The sequence below is a fragment of the Dendrobates tinctorius genome, unplaced genomic scaffold, assembly GCF_039654945.1.
Source record: "Dendrobates tinctorius isolate UK_male_01 unplaced genomic scaffold, ASM3965494v1 ptg000211l, whole genome shotgun sequence".
Taxonomy (NCBI): domain Eukaryota; kingdom Metazoa; phylum Chordata; class Amphibia; order Anura; family Dendrobatidae; genus Dendrobates; species Dendrobates tinctorius.
In genome coordinates, this window is record NW_027361878.1 from 30,081,786 (window position 1) to 30,099,555 (window position 17,770).

Below are 17,770 nucleotides of genomic sequence, written 5' to 3' on the forward strand. Positions count from 1 at the left end.
CGGACAAGAGGGCTCAGGACGGGCGGGTGTAAAAGCAGGCGCAAGGACCACCTGTCAGACAGCCGGAAGTGACAGGACAGGGAGAGAGGCGCAGGGACACAGAGCAAGGCAGGAGGTGAACACACCCAGAAGCTACCCAGAGGTAGCGCAGGCAGAGACCAAAGGATAGAAGTACAGAGGCCTGAGGACAGGGCGAGCGCTGGCAAGGATGACAGCGTCACCACATGTGACAGTCAGGCGTCTTACCTGGCCTGACACCGTGCAGTAATAGTTGGTGTGCGCCGCCATGTTGGGGGCGGAGCCACCGGGTCACAGCTCCCAGTGGTCCGAGTGCCAGGGGAGATGTCAGGCGCAGGCACGCAGGACCGACGTCGAGAGCCCCGGATGTCAGGAGTGGGGACGCGCCGTGGAGCAGGAGCGCGCCGGGAGGCACACAGAGTCGGGACGCGCTCGGGCATGGGACCGCGCAGGTAAGTACCGGCGGCGGCGGGGACCGTGACATACGCACTGCTGCTCCATTCATTTTCATGAGAGTTCTTAAGACCATCTCTGTAGGATCTTTGGTGATCCCATTAAGAATGAATGCAGCGGTAATGCGCAGGATCCAGCATCATTCAAAACAGACCCATGTTCTTGGGATCGGTGAGATGGTCCCATGGAAAGGATTTGAGGATACCCCTTTAAGTAAAAGTAATCACTAACAATGAGGAATTATATCTAATATATAAAGCTCAAGTGTATGTATGTGCGTATGTGTGTATGTCCGGGATTGGCATCTGCACCGTCGCAGCTACAGCCACAAAATTTGGCACAGTCACACGTCTGGACCCCGAGAGCGTCCTAAGCTATGTTGTGAGGGGAAATTTTAACCCCGCGCGTTCCAATTCACCAAACAATTTTGCCCCTATCTACATAATGGGGAAACAGTGTGTGCGTATCAAGCCCCACCCCTCATTATGATGTCATATTGGTTGCCATGGCGACGCTGATGACATCATAGGTTGCAAGCCCCGCCGCTCATTATGATGTCATAATGGTTGACTATGGGATGGAGAATGTATGATGGGTATATGGGCACGGGACTATGGGATGGAGGATATGTATGATGGGTATATGGGCATGGGACTATGAGATGAAGGATGTGTGATGGGTATATGGGCACTCGACTATGGGATGGCGAATATGTATGATGGGTATATGGGCACGGGCCTATGGGATGGAGGATGTGTGATGGGTATATGGGCACGGGACTATGGGATGGAGGATGTGTGATGGATATATGGGCACGGGACTATGGGATGGAGGATATGTATGATGGGTATATGGGCACGGGCCTATGGGATGGAGGATGTGTGATGGGTATATGGGCTCGGGACTATGGGATGGAGGATGTATGACGGGTATATGGGCACTGGACTATGGGATGGCGGATATGTATGATGGGTATATGGGCACGGGACTATGAGATGGACGATATGTATGATGGGTATATGGGCACGGGACTATGAGATGAAGGATGTGTGATGGGTATATGGGCATGGGACTATGAGATGAAGGATGTGTGATGGGTATATGGGCACTCGACTATGGGATGGCGAATATGTATGATGGGTATATGGGCATGGGACTATGGGATGGAGGATGTGTGATGGGTATATGGGCATGGGACTATGGGATGGAGGATGTGTGATGGGTATATGGGCACGGGACTATGGGATGGAGGATAATTATAATTTGCTATAACTAACCACAGTTAGTTACTATGCCCGGGCAGCGCCGGGCTCTTCAGCTAGTATATATATAAATCCGTTTTGAATCGGTATGAAAATTGCTCAGACTTTGCCTTTTTCTAGGTTCTGAAAATAGCCATATGTGAAGAAGTCTATATCATCGGATGTCGCTACATCAGCAGAAAAGCCTCTGAAAATGAATACTGGTATTAAAACATGGTTTATTTTTGAGCTTCTGAACTTTTCTATTAATATGCCGTATTTTTGGAGCAGGATCTAGCACGCACCGGGGATTAGACAGCAGGAAATCAAAAAGAAACATTTTTTTTTCGATTTAACTAAATATTATCCAATGGTATAAGGAAGTTATGGGGTTAATTTCTATAGGCCCCGTCTCACTAAGCGATCTCGGTAGCGAGATCGCTGCTGAGTCACAACTTTTGTGACATAACAGCGATCTCACCAGCGAGATCGCTGTGTGTGACAGCGATCAGCGAGCGGCCCCCCTGCCGGTATCGCTGATCACTGGAAGAAACCTCTGGACATTTCTTTGGTCGCTGGTCTCCCGCTGGCCAGCACGCATCGCTGCGTGTGACAGGCGGGAGACCAGCGATCAGGTGTAAAAAATAATAAAAAAAATAAAAAATATAGTTATTCTCACCTTCCGACGTCCTGTTCAGCCATCCTGCCTCTCTCCACGCTCCGGTCCCAGTGATCCTTTGCACGAATGACCGCGAGACTTTGTTATCCCTCGAGACCATGACATCTCGCGGTCATTCGTGCAAAGGATCACTGGGACCAGAGCGTGGAGAGAGGCAGGATGGCTGAACAGGACGTCGGAAGGTGAGAATAACTATATTTTTTATTTTGATTCTATTTTTTACAGCGATGCCGGGCGCTCAGCATCGCTGGTGAAGCTGTCTGTTTGACAGCTCACCAGCTCTCACATAGCGACTTACTAGCGATCCTGACACCTTGATATCGGTAGTAGTGCCTCCTTTCTTGGTGTTTTAGGGTAGAAGGAGTTAATTAGGGATTTATACAGTATCAATAGACTAGGTTATAAGGGGTTAAAGGGGTCACCCACTTTGCATATAAAATAAGGGATAAGGGGGAAATATGTAACCTACTAACATGGGGGGAATTTATCATTGTTCAACACCAGATTTCTAGAGCAAAAAAAAGTTACAAATTATAAGGGGACAACGAATTTATGTCCTAACTTGTGCCTTCTTTAGTTGTTTTTTTCCACTCATGCTACAGTTCTAATAAGTGGGGTAAAGCAGAGAAAGTGAGCAGGCAACATGGGGCCAGATGTTCAAATTTACTGTCATATATGCCCATGGTGGATTTGTTGGCTGTCCGACCGCCACTCCATTCGTCCTCTATGGAGCTGCCGGAAAAAGCTGAGCAGCCCCATATGGAATGAATGGAGCGACGGTCGAGTATGTGCACTGCCACTCCATTTTTATGGGGATAAAAGTTCCCCATTCTGCTGATTGGTGGTGTGTCCCAGTGGTTGGACCTCCACCGATCAGCAAGTTATCAACTTTATCACCTATCTAATCAGAGTCTGATCAGAATACTTGATCTGATTCTGTCGTAAGCGATAAAAAAAAAAAAAAAAAAATATCGGACGTGTGAATGAAGCCTAAAACACACCGAGTTTTAGCAAGTTTTTTTTACTTGCTTAAAAGTGTATTTTAGTATGAAAAATCTGGTAACTTGCTTTCAGATTCAGCACTATTGTATTGTTCTACCCGTTGCTAATAAACACGTTTCTGAACATCCAGCTTCTCAACCTTCTCTTGCTATGCAGTGCAAATAAAATCTTTAAACTAATTTGCATAATGTCTCCAAAACTCATACACTGAAAATATGTTTCAACCATGGAGCGGTCCTTGAAAAATATTTTTCTGCCTCTTTGGGAAAAGGGTAAAAAGATAAAACTAAATGCTCTTTTCTAGTGGGATTTATAGTGAATGATTCTGGGTTAGTTCATCTTTATCAGCATTCTGCCAGCACTAAAGGTGCTCGATCTTCCTTTCCATCGATTCCCAGCATACATTGTGACTGTATTTGTCCTATGGATTACCTATCCTGAACTCAAAGCGACCCTGTCACTCGATTCATGCTGCCCAAACGACAGCCTGCATAAATCAGAGCCCGACTGCACACTTGTACTCAAATATCGTTTAGGCCAGTCCTCCACTCGTGATTGCAGAAGATGGTGTCTCGGTTTTGAGATTCCAGAGATGGGGCACACATTTACTAGAGGTTTATGATATATCCTGTGGATATGCAAAACATGCCAGCAATAGGAATGCCCTTTAAAGGGGTTTTCTGGTTTGGGAAAACCTCTGTCCCACTGGCTGCTTGTTTTAGCCTGCCCTATCAGGGATCAGTCTTCTCGCTGCTCCCGATATCTGTTATTGTCTGCAGCGCTGAAGTCTCATCGGTTGAGCTGCAGCCAATCAATGAGCCCAGAAGTTAATGACAAGAGCTGCTGAGCTCTCTGATTGGCTGCAGCACTGTCAACGTGATAGACAGTGTAGACTTAGCACTGGACCAGGGGAGGGTGAGTAGAGATTTTTTTTTCATTTACTGCAGCCAGAGGAATGGTGTTTGTTTTTTGTTTTAATACTGTGGGAGGTGCAGAAGTTGTGGGTCTCAGTCCCGGAACCTTCAAGAGCCCAAAAGATTCCTCCTTTAAACCTCAGAAATCCCGAACCGTGTAGCCATTAAGAAAATAGATCGGAAATTCATGGTTTAGAAGAAAGCCCTTGTGTTTCTTTGCAATATGCTCCTCACAAAGGTTCGGTGACATCACCGCGCTCTCACCGTCTTAGACTGTGGTACGCCGTGAATATGGATTTATGTGGCCTAATAAGGAAGCAATGTCTTGGTAATGTCATGTTAAACATTACATTGTGGGGAATGTTGGTAAAGAACAGGGTGCGATTTGAATAGATCTCCATGGAAACATTGTAGGATTTTGACAAAAAAGAGAGTTCTATTATTGGAATACTTTGCAAACACATTTAATTAATCTGTGAAGTCAGCCGGCGCACGTGCAGCCCGGTCCTGGTGGGTAATTTTAACTCTTCATTTTACTTTAAAACTAGTCTGAGGGGTAACAACTCTCCTTGCAGAGAGTGGCATGCTGGCTGTGGCATGCCAAGGTAAGGAGGCTTATTCGCTGTGCAATGCTCCTCTGGGAGACATAATATGCAAATTGCCCCTTCATAGAGGAAGAGAACTTGAACTCTATAGCGCCACCTATTAAAGTTTCCCAGAGGAGCATTTTGCAGCGAATAAGCCTCCTTACCTTGGCATGCCAGAGGCGGTATGTCACTCTGTACAAGGAGAAACGTTACCCCTTAGACCTCGGTCCAAAGCCTCTCACCTAGCCAAATCACTTCTCATACTTTGCACCGATGAGTAGCAACACCCCAAAACACTGTGTGTGCAAAGTGCGATTCTGGTTTGGCTTTCATCCTAAGTCATATTGAAAGGCCCGTTAAAGGGTTGATTGTGACTTGTAGGAGCGCTGCTTCCAACAGGTGGCGCTATAGAGTTCAAGTCCTGGTTCTCTCTGAAGAGGCAATTTGCACTTTTAAAACTAAACTAAAAAACTCAAACTCCAGCTGTTTTCAATTTCTGTTTTACATACAAGGCAACATTAAATTACCATGAATGGTGACAAAGCCCTAGTTAGAAGCACCTTCTGAAAACGAACAATTAAATCTGAAAGCACTTTTGCAAAAATAAATAAATATTTACAATATACATATATACAGGGTGGGCCATTTATATGGATGTTCCTAAATAAAATGGGAATGGTTGGTGATATCAACTTCCTGTTTGTGGCACATTAGTATATGGGAGGGGGGAAACTTTTCAAGATGGGTGGTGACCATGGTGGCCATTTTGGATCCAAATATATATTTTTTTCAATGGGAAGAGGGTCTTGTGACACATCAGACTTATTGAGAATTTCACAAGAAAAACAATGGTGTGCTTGGCTTTAACGTAACTTTATTCTTTCATGAGTTATTTACAAGTTTATGACCACTTATAAAATGTGTTCAAAGTGCTGCCCATTGTGTTGGATTGTCAATGCAACCCTCTTCTCCCTCTCTTGACACACTGATAGCAACACCGCAGAAGAAATGCCAGCACAGGCTTCCAGTATCCGTTGTTTCAGATGCTGCACATCTCGTATCTTCACAGCATAGACAATTGACTTCAGATGACCCCAAAGATAAAAGTCTTATGGGGTCAGATCGGGAGACATTGGTGGCCATTCAACTGGCCCACGACGACCAATCCACTTTCCAGGAAACTGTTCATGCAGGAATGCTCGGACCTGACACCCATAATTGATGGTATGGTGTGGTATATGGGGTACAAAGATAGTAGGGCCATTCTTCATCAATGGAAACCTCAATGCCACTGGATATCTGACACTGCTACATGATGACGTGTTGCCCTCTTTATGCACTGAAGATGGCACGTTCCCTGAGTTTTTCCAGCAAGATGGTGCACCACCACATTATGGGTGTCAGGTCCGAGCATTCCTACAAGGAATCTAACCCCCTTAGACTAGCATCTCTTCTGTGGTGTTGCTATCAGTGTGTCAAGAGAGGGAGAAGAGGGTTGCGTTGACAATCCAACACAATGGGCAGCACTTTGAACGCATTTTATAAGTGGTCATAAACAACTCATGAAAGCATAAATTTACCTTAAAATCAAGCACACCATTTCTTTTCTTGTGAAATGCTCAATAAGTCTGATGTGTCACATGACCCTCTTCCCATTGGAAAAAATAAAGTTAGATCCAAAATGGCCAACTTCAAAATGGCCGCCATGTCACCACCCATCTCGAAAAGTTTCCCCCCGCCATATACTAATGTGCCACAAACAGGAAGATGATATCACCAACCATTCCCATTTTATTTAGGTGCATCCATATAAATGGCCCACCCCGTGTATATATATATATATATATATATATATATATATATATATATATATTATACACATACACACACACACACTCATATTTGGATATAAAAATAAAAGAAGACATTATCAGCATTTATTAAAAAATATACGTTTAACATAACCTGATTTGAAGACTAGGTTACTTTATGATGACAAATTCCCTTTAAATCAGCGTTTTTAACCTACCTCTAAGGCATGCATGAAGGAGACTGGCCAAGTTACTGTACTAACCGGGCCAGTCAGCCAGCCTCTTTGCCAACAGACCAGATTCTGCCAGGACTGTCCAGTATACAGACAGCAAAGGTGGAAGGGTGTTGCTGAACAATACTGAAAAGTGCCATTTGTCAGCGGTCTTGGGTCTTCCGGAGGATTTTTAGGCTATGTGGAGCGCAGGACTTAACTACAGTTAGGTCCATATATATTTGGACAGAGACAACATTTTCCTAATTTTGGTTCTAGATATTACCACAATGAATTTTAAACAAAACAAATCAGATGCAGTTGAAGTTCAGACTTTCAGCTTTCATTTGAGGGTATCCACATTAAAATTGGATGAAGGGTTTAGGAGTTTCAGCTCCTTAACATGTGCCACCCTGTGTTTTTAAAGGGACCAAAAGTAATTGGACAATTAACTCCAAGGCTATTTCATGGACAGGTGTGGGCAATCCCTTCGTTATGTCATTCTCAATTAAGCAGATAAAAGGCCTGGAGTTGATTTGAGGTGTGGTGCTTGCATTTGGAAGGTTTTGCTGTGAAGGAAACATGCGGTCAAAGGAGCTCTCCATGCAGGTGAAACAAGCCATCCTTAAGCTGCAAAAACAGAAAAAAAACCATCCAAGAAATTGCTACAACATTAGGAGTGGCCAAATCTACAGTTTGGTACATCTGGAGAAAGAAAGAAGGCATTGGTGAACTCATCAGTGCAAAAAGACCTGGGCGCCCACGGAAGACAACAGTGGTGGATGATCGCAGAATAATCTCCATGGTGAAGAGAAACCCCTTCACAACAGCCAACCAAGTGACCAACACTCTCCAGGAGGTAGGCGTATCAATATCCAAATCTACCATAAAGAGAAGACTGCATGAAAGTAAATACAGAGGGTTCACTGCACGGTGCAAGCCACTCATAAGCATCAAGAATCAAAAGGCTAGACTGGACTAAAAAACATCTAAAAAAGCCAGCACAGTTCTGGAAGAACATTCTTTGGACAGATGAAACCAAGACCAACCTCTACCAGAATGATGGAAAGAGAAAAGTATGGCGAAGGCGTGGTACAGCTCATGATCCAAAGCATACCACATCATCTGTAAAACACGGCAGAGGCAGTGTGATGGCTTGGGCATGCATGGCTGCCAGTGGCACTGGGTCACTAGTGTTTATTGATGATGTGACACAGGACAGAAGCAGCCGAATGAATTCTGAGGTATTCAGAGCCATACTGTGTGCTCAGATCCAGCCAAATGCAGCCAAACTGATTGGTCGTCGTTTCATACTACAGATGGACAATGACCCAAAACATAAAGCCAAAGCAACCCAGGAGTTTATTAAAGCAAAGAAGTGGAATATTCTTGAATGGCCAAGTCATTCACCTGATCTCAACCCAACTGAGCATGCATTTCACTTGTTAAAGACTAAAGCCCCCATTACACACTGCGATATCGCTAGCAATATTGCAGTAAAGTCACCGATTTTGTGACGTTGCAGCGATATTGCTAGCGATATCGCTGCACGTGATACCTCCAACCGGCTCCCCCGCTGATTATTGTTGGTCGCGCGAGAAGGTCCTGGATCATTTCTCGTCAGCCACTTCCTGCTGCGCTTCCTGTGGCGCCGACGAGCGAGGCGTGGACGCGGGCGGGAGGACGCCAGGATCGCCGTGTCTGACAGGTAAGTAGCGACCCACGACCCCCGCTATGTCGCTGGTGAGATCTGCCTGTGTGGCAGCTCACTAGCGACCACTTAGCGATGGACCAGTGATCCTGACCGCGTCATATCGTTGTCGGGATCGCTGGTGCATCGCCAAGTGTAATGGTACCCTAAACTTCAGGCAGAAAGGCCCACAAACAAACAGCAACTGAAAACCACCGCAGTGAAGGCCTGGCAGAGCATCAAAAAGGAGGAAACACAGCTTCTGGTGATGTCCATGAGTTTAAGACTTCAGGCAGTCATTGCCAACAAAGGGTTTTCAACCAAGTACTAGAAATGAACATTTTATTTACAATTATTTAATCTGTCCAATTACTTTTGGTCCCTTTAAAAACAGGGTGGCACATGTTAAGGAGCTGAAACTCCTAAACCTTTCATCCAATGTTAATGTGTATACCCTCAAATGAAAGCTGAAAGTCTGAAATTCAACTGCATCTGAATTGTTTTGTCTAAAATTCATTGTGGTAATGTCTAGAACCAAAATTAGAAAAATGTTGTCTCTGTCCAAATATATATGGACCTAACTGTATCTCAAATCTTACAAATGTTGATAAAACATGTTGTATTGCGATATGCCCAGTCATTTTGTTCTTAAGGCGACCGTATTATCAGCCCTAGTGCGATCCAACAAGACAGTGGATCGCACTCGGACCAATGTTATTTTATGACGCCGTGCAAATGTCAGCTTTTTGCCTCAGACCGAGGCAGAGGCCATCATTGAAAAGTTGCATTTTGTGTTTCCTTGTGTTATCTTTGTCTAATACTTACATTTGTTTGGTGATCGGAAACATTTAAATGTGACAAACATGCAAAAGAATAGGAAGTCGGGAAGGGGGCAAACACTTTTTCACACCACTGTATTATTTCGTGCTTACCTGCTAGTGCTTTAATTCTGGATCGCTCAAACAGACGTGCCGAGCTATTTTCATTGTCCCAGTCATCGTCGTTGGCTAGATCCCATCTGTTATTAATATCATTATATTGCTGTTGAATTTCCAAGCTGTCGTAATCCGTTGGTGAAAGTGGGCTACTCATGACTGTGGCGGTGATATGAAAGGAAACTTCAAAATGAATGGGTTTAGCTCAAAACTGGTCCATTTACCTAGGGAAAAAAAAAAAAACATGGTAAGCATGGACTTCTATTTAATCTCAAGAACTCTTCTTGCACGCTGCTATACACAGAGTAGCACAGAGTCTCACTACTAGGATGTACTTTCCTGCTTCGAGGTTGTGGGTACGTTTACAGCAGCCGGGAACGAACTTATTAAATTTTAGATTTAATGTCCAAAATAAATTTACAATGTCAAAAAAATAACAAAAAGATGAAATGTACACACAAGACAAAAACAGTACAAAAATAAATGAGTTAAAGACAGAAACGTCTTATGGATGTAATCTTTGAAGCCTTCTGTTAGAGGTGTACGCCACGGAAATTTATCTCCTGCGTCTGACCATGAGTTTTTCTGCATGAGATATTATAAAAGATTTCATTCGCACACCACCCTCTTCCTTAAGTGAAAGTAGGATAGATCAGATAGATCGGGGAGATGGAAGCAAGGACATGAGCCTAGTGGCATAATTTGGCTGCCATATTTCCGAGCGTATTTGCACCATCCTAGACAATTTCGGTGGTTTCCCAAAGACAAAAATTCTGGAGCTTGAACTCACAGAAGCAATTTAGTGCTCTGATCACAGATATATCCATGGATATGGTGGATATTGGATTATTATCAATACGGCATGGAACTATTACATTTCCATGCCATGTGATGTCCCTGGTATGCCAGAGACGTACAGTCTACCATTAGCTTTTAGCAACTCTTTGCTAGCGAGAAAATCTATAGAGAATGTTATTTCTTCCTGAAACTGTCGGCTCCTCACCTACTCACCTTACCTACTCACAGTCGCGGCTGCCAGCTGTCCAGTGATATCGGATTTTTATTTATCTAATCCATAACACAACCCTTAACAAGGCCTAGGAAGCACAATCCGCAGACTATACGTTTAGCAGTAAAAATACCGGTAGGTTTGAAAACATCAAACGCAGTGAACCCGAGTAAGCTTAAAATACGGATTTGGAATTAGAAGTGGGGTATTTTCTGCCATTGTTGCTGCAATTTTATGGAGAATTTATATAGTCAGACTCCAGTTTTCTGATATTTCAGTGGCAGGTCAGGCAGCAAGCTTCGCGTTCTCTGTGTTCTCTGCAGAGATTACAAATGAGGAGAAATGGTCGTATTGGCACGGTACAGACTGGGGCTGAAATTCAGCCCTAGCATGTGAAATCACACAGGCCCATGCTGTCCCCGTCCCCAAGCATCAGATGGGGATATATTACTAATATTACCCTGGATGGAGGAAAGGAAGATTTACTACAAGACCGATATTTCTAATGATACCCGTGGCCTGCTGGGGTAAGTGCTTTGTGATCCGTCACAACTCTTAACACTATGAGTGTCTTGAGAAAACAGATTTTGCTAACAATGTAGCAGAGAAGGCAGCCCATGACCAGACAGGACCTTCTGGCATTTGCCAGATGGCCAGTCCGGCCCTGCACTCAGCCCTCTAATTTATGATAAGTAGCTCCCCTTTTTTTTCATTATTTCATGCTTATTCCAACTGTTCCTGCTTTGTAACTATTGTATGAGAACGCATAATATTGGATTATACATGGAAAAAGGGCTTTATACAATTAATGTTTATATTAAGTTTACTAATTAAAATATGATCAGCCATTTACTGGCCACGCGGTCTTTAGTAAGGTATGAAATTCTTCTCTTTTTCTAGAGGCCAGACGTCGTCCACCCTTTACGCTCTAGTTCTGCTACTCCTATGAGTCCTATCATCCGCAATGCCTCCTACGGTCATAATTGTGCCAAAGCAACAGTGGATACCTGCAGCGCTAGGACTACTTTGCTAATACATACAGCATAGAGAATTGGAAAATGATGATGCTACAGTGACCTTCCGAGGATTTACATCTCAATCATATACTGCATCGTAAAAGTCAGATCAACGAGGGTCCCATGGCTACCGGATCCCAAGAACTGGGGTGGCTCGCCCCATTTTTAATAGAAATTTAGATATATACCAGAGGTCATACTTTGTAAGAATGGATGTTTCATTTACTTTGGATGAAAGGATCGATGATCGTCCCCTTTAATCTAGTTGATAGGCCATAAAACTGGATTTTGCCTGCCCTATTTTACCTCTTAAAAAAAAAAAAAAAAAAAAAATGATGAAAAGGGGGTTGTCCACGACCCTTTTTAAATTATATTTTGCCATCTAATATATAAAGCTGAGTGTATGTATGTGTGTGTGAATCTGTGTATGTATCAGCCACGCCCACTCCACATAGCACCACCCACTCTACATAGCCACTCCCTCTACACGCAAAGCCCCGTATAAGTATATATAAATATACTGTATATGCCGTATTTTCCGGATTTATAAAGATTGATGGGAAAGCGTGGATTTGATCTGTGCTGCCGAATAACTGAATGTCCAGAATTGATCATATACAAAATGTGGTTTATTCAATGCGTTTCGAAGTACTATGACGTCTTCATCAGGAAGTGCCACATGCATACGGGTACATAGTACTTTGAGGCTTTAAATAGCAAAGAAATTCAGATTTTGGCGCCAATGTGATCACCTGACATGCAGGCAATGTCAAAGTTCGCATGATATATTCAAATGAAAAAAATGATGTGATTGATGTCATTACAGGATATTAATATCATTTTCTTTTGTTCCATAGCAAAATTACAACTAATATGAATGAGATAAAAAAAAAGAAGAAAAAAGTGTGAAATTATACCAAAAAAAAAAGACGGGAACAGAACCTGCTTCATGAAAAAAAAAAGGGAAGACTAACTAGTTGCATTTCCGATGAACTTGCTCCTGAGCTAAAGTGGCCGATAATATTATTAAAGAAAAATAAACCATTGCAAATCTATTGATAAGATGTATTTTAATATAAATAAAAAAACTTAATTAAAAAATGAATTTAAAATGAATACAAAAAATAGTAATAAAAATATTATTTCTTTAAAAAAATTGAGGTAGACTATTTTCAAAAAAGCATTAACACTTCCGATAGACAAAAAGACCATATTTAATGAAAACCATATTAGATATATCTTTGCTGTATCTTTGCTGTACGTATAGAAACTTAAAAAATAATTGTATGTATATATGGAGAAAAAATAGAATTTAACTAGCGAAAGTCTGGGGTTGCATTGAGGAAACCGATGTTGGAATAGAGATATACTCCTGATAATACTGAAAGGTGCTGCCAACTGACTAGATTTGGAGTGAAGGATATCTATATACAATGTCCTACGAACTCTATATTCCATATATTACCACTCATAATACGGTAGGACTAAATGATGTTCTACAGTGATTACTTCATATAATAAAACTAAATTCTTAAACAGCACATCATTAAATATTATTGAAATACTATATCATAAAAATATCATAAAAATGAGCGACTGAAAAAGAAGAAGAACCAGCCGCTGACAACTAAAGAACAAACCCCCATAGGCACTGCGATAAGGACTCTTTTTCCTCTCCAACAGCAAATATTGTACTTTACGGATTATAAGATGCACTTTTCCCCCAATATTTGGGGGGCAAATGGGGGTGCGTCTTATAATGCGTATATACCTTACCGGTGCCGTTGCTGCAGGCTGGGATGAGGGGGTGCCTGGCGGTTCTGCCCGGGGTGTCCGGTGCTGCGGGGGAGCTATGCCGACATCTCGTGAAAGGCCAGAGCCCCCCGCAGTTCCGTGGTTTCCTGTGCGGTGGACTCCGGGAAAATGGCTGCCGGGGGGGGCGGCGCATGCGCAGATGGAGATCTCGGCATCAAGATCTCAGGAGATGATATTTCAGCAGCGGCAGACACAACGGGCAGCAGCGCCAGGCATTCCGGGACACCCAGAGCACACAAGAAACCTGCAGCACATTGGACACCCCCTCATCCCAGCCTGCAGCATCACCCCACTCTTGCCTCCTCCAGCAGCCACCCTGGGACCCCGCTTCACCATAGTCACAACACCCGGTAAGCAATAAGATGCATGGATTATATAAGAAGCACCATCATTTTATTAAAAAAAAAAAAAATTTCCTATTTTTCTCAAAATTTGGGGTGCGTCTTATAATCCGGAGTGTCTTATAATCCGAAAAACACGGTATATAATAATTATCTAATTTATATGAATATATTAAATATCTAATATATATACTGTTCAAAAAAATTAAGGAAACAAGTGCTCCCTTTATTTTTTTGAGCAGTATATATATATTTCATAGGCACATCTTCTTACAAAGGTTGCAGGATTTGGGATTGTTTAGTTTGCAAAAAAGACTGAGAGGAGACTTAATAGCTGTCTACAAATATCTAAAGGGCTGTCACATTGTAGAAGGATCAACTTTATTCTCATTTGCACAAGGAAAGACTAGAAGCAATGGGATGAAACTGAATGGGAGGAGACACAGATTAGATATTAGAAAAAACTTTTTGACAGTTAGAGTGATCAATGAGTGGAACAAGCTGCCACGAGAAGTGGTGAGTTCTCCTTCAATGGAAGTCTTCAAACAGAGGCTGGACAGACATCTGACTGGGATGATTTAGCGAATCCTGCTTTGAGCAGGGGGTTGGACCAGATGGCCCAGGAGGTCCCTTCCAACTCTACGATTCTATGATTCTATTCTTGACCGCAACAGGTAACACTGCCTGTGTTGCCTACAGCAACCAATCACTAAGCATCTTTCATTTCACCAGAGCTGTTTAAAAGATGAAAGCTGACCTGTAATTGGTTGCTATGAGCAACAGTTTTCCCTTGTAGACAGTTGTGGTAACTGAGGCCTATTATTCTTATCATTTCTATGGTGTTATCATCCTTCTGTAAAGCTGGAAATAACACAATTTATTACTGTGCCAACACAGACCACCCTCTGACACAGACTGCAGGGGGAGGCCAGAATCAGGAACTTCTCTTTGTCTGGCATGAAGCATCTCATTAAATTCAAACACAGATTAAAAAAAGACACACAAGACTGATTTCTCCAACCCAGGTATCATTTTAAACGGTGTCTGACAACCTGACAATGTTGGCTCTGACAGGATGATGTGGGATATTAGGTAGTAGTCCGGTGGCTCTGGCTGATGGGACAATGTGGGATATTAGGGGTAGTAGTCCGGTGGCTCTGATGGGATGATGTAGGATATTAGTGGTAGTAGTCCGGTGGCTCTGGCTGACGGGATGATGTGGGATATTAGGGGTAGTAGTTCGGTGGCTTTGATGGGATGATGTGGGATATTAGGGGTAGTAGTCCAGTGGCTCTGATGGGATGATGTGGGATATTAAGGGTAGTAGTCCGGTAGCTCTGGCTGACTGGATGATGTGGGATATTAAGGGTAGTAGTTCGGTGGCTTTGACGGGATGATGTGGGATATTAGGGGTAGTAGTCCAGTGGCTCTGATGGGATGATGTGGGATATTAAGGGTAGTAGTCCAGTGGCTCTGGATGATGTGGGATATTAGTGGTAGTAGTCCGGTGGTTCTGGCTGACGGGATGATGTGGGATATTAGGGGGAGTAGTCCGGTGGCTCTGGCTGACGGGATGATGTGGGATATTAGGGGTAGTAGTCCGCTGGCTCTGGCTGACGGGATGATGTGGGATATTAGGGGTAGTAGTCCGGTGGCTCTGGCTGACGGGATGATGTGGGATATTAGGGGTAGTAGTCCGGTGGCTCTGGCTGACAGGATGATGTGGGATATTAGGGGTAGTAGTCCGGTGTCTCTGGCTGACGGGATGATGTGGGATATTAGGGGTAGTAGTCCGGTGGCTCTGGCTGACGGGATGATGTGGGATATTAGGGGTAGTAGTCCGGTGGCTCTGGCTGACGGAATGATGTGGGATATTAGGAGTAGTAGTCTGGTGGCTCTGGCTGACGGGATGATGTGGGATATTATAGTGAATGTGGCCATGCGGAGTGGGCGAGGCTCTACACTCAGCTTTATACATATATATATAGAGAGAGAGAGATAATCATTACAATTTGTTAGAACTAACCACAGTTAATTACTATGCCCGTGCAGCACCGGGCTCTTCAGCTAGTGTTAAATAAAAAGTCAGCCTGTACTCAACTTCGATGCTGGCGCCAGTGATGTCGGTCCAGGTTAACTGGGGCTCGCGTGATGTTGCTACATCACATAAGCTCTGCCACCAATCAGTGGCCAATATTGTCCACGCACAATTTGGCTGCGGGGGCCTTCTGACGCCTAGTTCCTGCCTGTCTTTAGCATCTGCTCGAGAACCTTAGGTATCCATGGTTACAACCACTGATATAGTGACAGTTAGCAAGTTGCTAGTGGTCGTAACCATGGATACGTAAGTTCCTGCAATGCCTGCACATGAGAAAGAGACATAGCGAATCAGAAAAATTATACCACATTTCCAATTGGAGGCGTTTACTATTAGGCTATGTGCACATGTGTGGAATTCCCGAGGAAATTTCCGCGGGAATCCTGGAATTCCATTCCGCGGGAAATATGCGGGAAATCCGCATTTTAAATTCCTGCGTATTTCCCGTGGAAAAGCTAGCGATTTGCAAGCATAATTAGCTTGCAGAAAGCTAGCGTTTTCCAAGCGATCTGTAGCATCGCCTGGAAAATTGATTGACAGGTTGGTAACACTGTCGAACATAGTGTTTGACGAGTGTGACCAACTTTTTACTATTGAGGCTGCCTATGCGGCATCAGTAGTAAAAAGATCTAATGTAAAAAATAATACAAAAAATTAAAATATCGTGTTTTTCTCACCTTCCGGCGTCCCGCGCAGCGTTCCCGATCATCGCGATGCTCCCGGCAAGTCCCGTTCCCAGAGATGCCTTGCGACAATGACCTTTGATGACATCGCGGTCATCAAAGGTCTTTGTTGCAAGGCATCGCTGGGACCGGAACATGCCGGGAGCATCGCGATGATCGGGAACGCTGCGCGGAACGCCGGAAGGTGAGAAAAACACGATTTTTTATTTTAATCCTTTTTTTTTTTTTAACAGGGATATGGTACCCAGGGCCTGGAGGACAGTCTCCTCTCCTCCAGACTGTGGGTACCATCCGCAAATGTTCTGCTTACTTTTCGCATGGTGGGCACAGCCACATGCGGAAAGTAAGGATCCTGGAGATGGGAATATCCCTTTAACATCTTACTTGATTGGCAGCAAACTCGCCTGACCTTAATACCATAGGGAATCTATGGAGTATTGTCAAGAGGAAGATGAGAGACCCCAGACCCAACAATACAGACAAGCTGAAGGCTGCTATTAAAGCAACCTGGGCTTCCATAACCCCTCAGCAGTGCCACAGGCTGATCGCCTCCATGCCACGCCACATTGATGCAGTAATTGATGCAAAAGGAGCCCCGACCAAGTATTGAGTGCACTTTCTGAACATACATTTCAGTAGGCCAACATTTCAGATTTTAAAATCATTTTTCAAGCTGCTGTTATAAAGTATTCTAATTTACTGAGATAATGACTTTTGGGTTTTCATTGGCTGTAAGCCGTAATCATCAACAATAACAGAAATAAACACGTGGAATAGATCTCTCTGTTTGTAATGACTCCATATAATATATGAGTTTCACTTTTTGCATTGAAGAACTGAAATAAATAAACTTTTTGATGATTTTCTAATTTTGTGAGATGGACCAGTATGTGAAAACTCTGCTCAAATGTAAAAAACATTATGATCTGCTACAACCTAAGCATGCCGCTCAATATTCAACTGGACGAGCAGGAAGTTCTCGCTGAGAAGTCGTTGACCTTCACGTAACATGAAGGGCCCTTTTGTGTTCGGATCCAGTCCTTGTAAGCAGGTAGCTCAGTACAGGTGTGTGTGAGGAAGATATGTCCCAGTGGCACTGGCATTAAATAAAGGGAGGCTGTCGCTCATCATTTATTGTATCATCCAATGACTCGTACAGGAACATTTTTTGGCAGACCAGACCTTCTATGTATGACCATTATTATTATACTATGACCTTATTCATACTGCAAGATGGCTGCCGCATGAGTCCTTGAGGGGAGATAT

The 17,770-nt window shown here is 43.5% G+C and overlaps 1 protein-coding gene across 2 annotated transcripts in view; it reads right to left on the minus strand.

Moving 5' to 3' along the window:
* Nucleotides 1–17,770, minus strand: part of LOC141058425 (spectrin beta chain, non-erythrocytic 1-like) — a 172,746-nt gene that overhangs the window by 106,496 nt on the left and 48,480 nt on the right. For both annotated transcript variants that reach the window (XM_073554677.1, XM_073554675.1), the window contains exon 2: nucleotides 9,540–9,766. In XM_073554677.1, coding sequence (XP_073410778.1) covers nucleotides 9,540–9,699 — 160 coding nt within the window. In that variant the 5' untranslated portion in view covers nucleotides 9,700–9,766. The remainder of the gene's footprint in view (nucleotides 1–9,539; nucleotides 9,767–17,770) is intronic.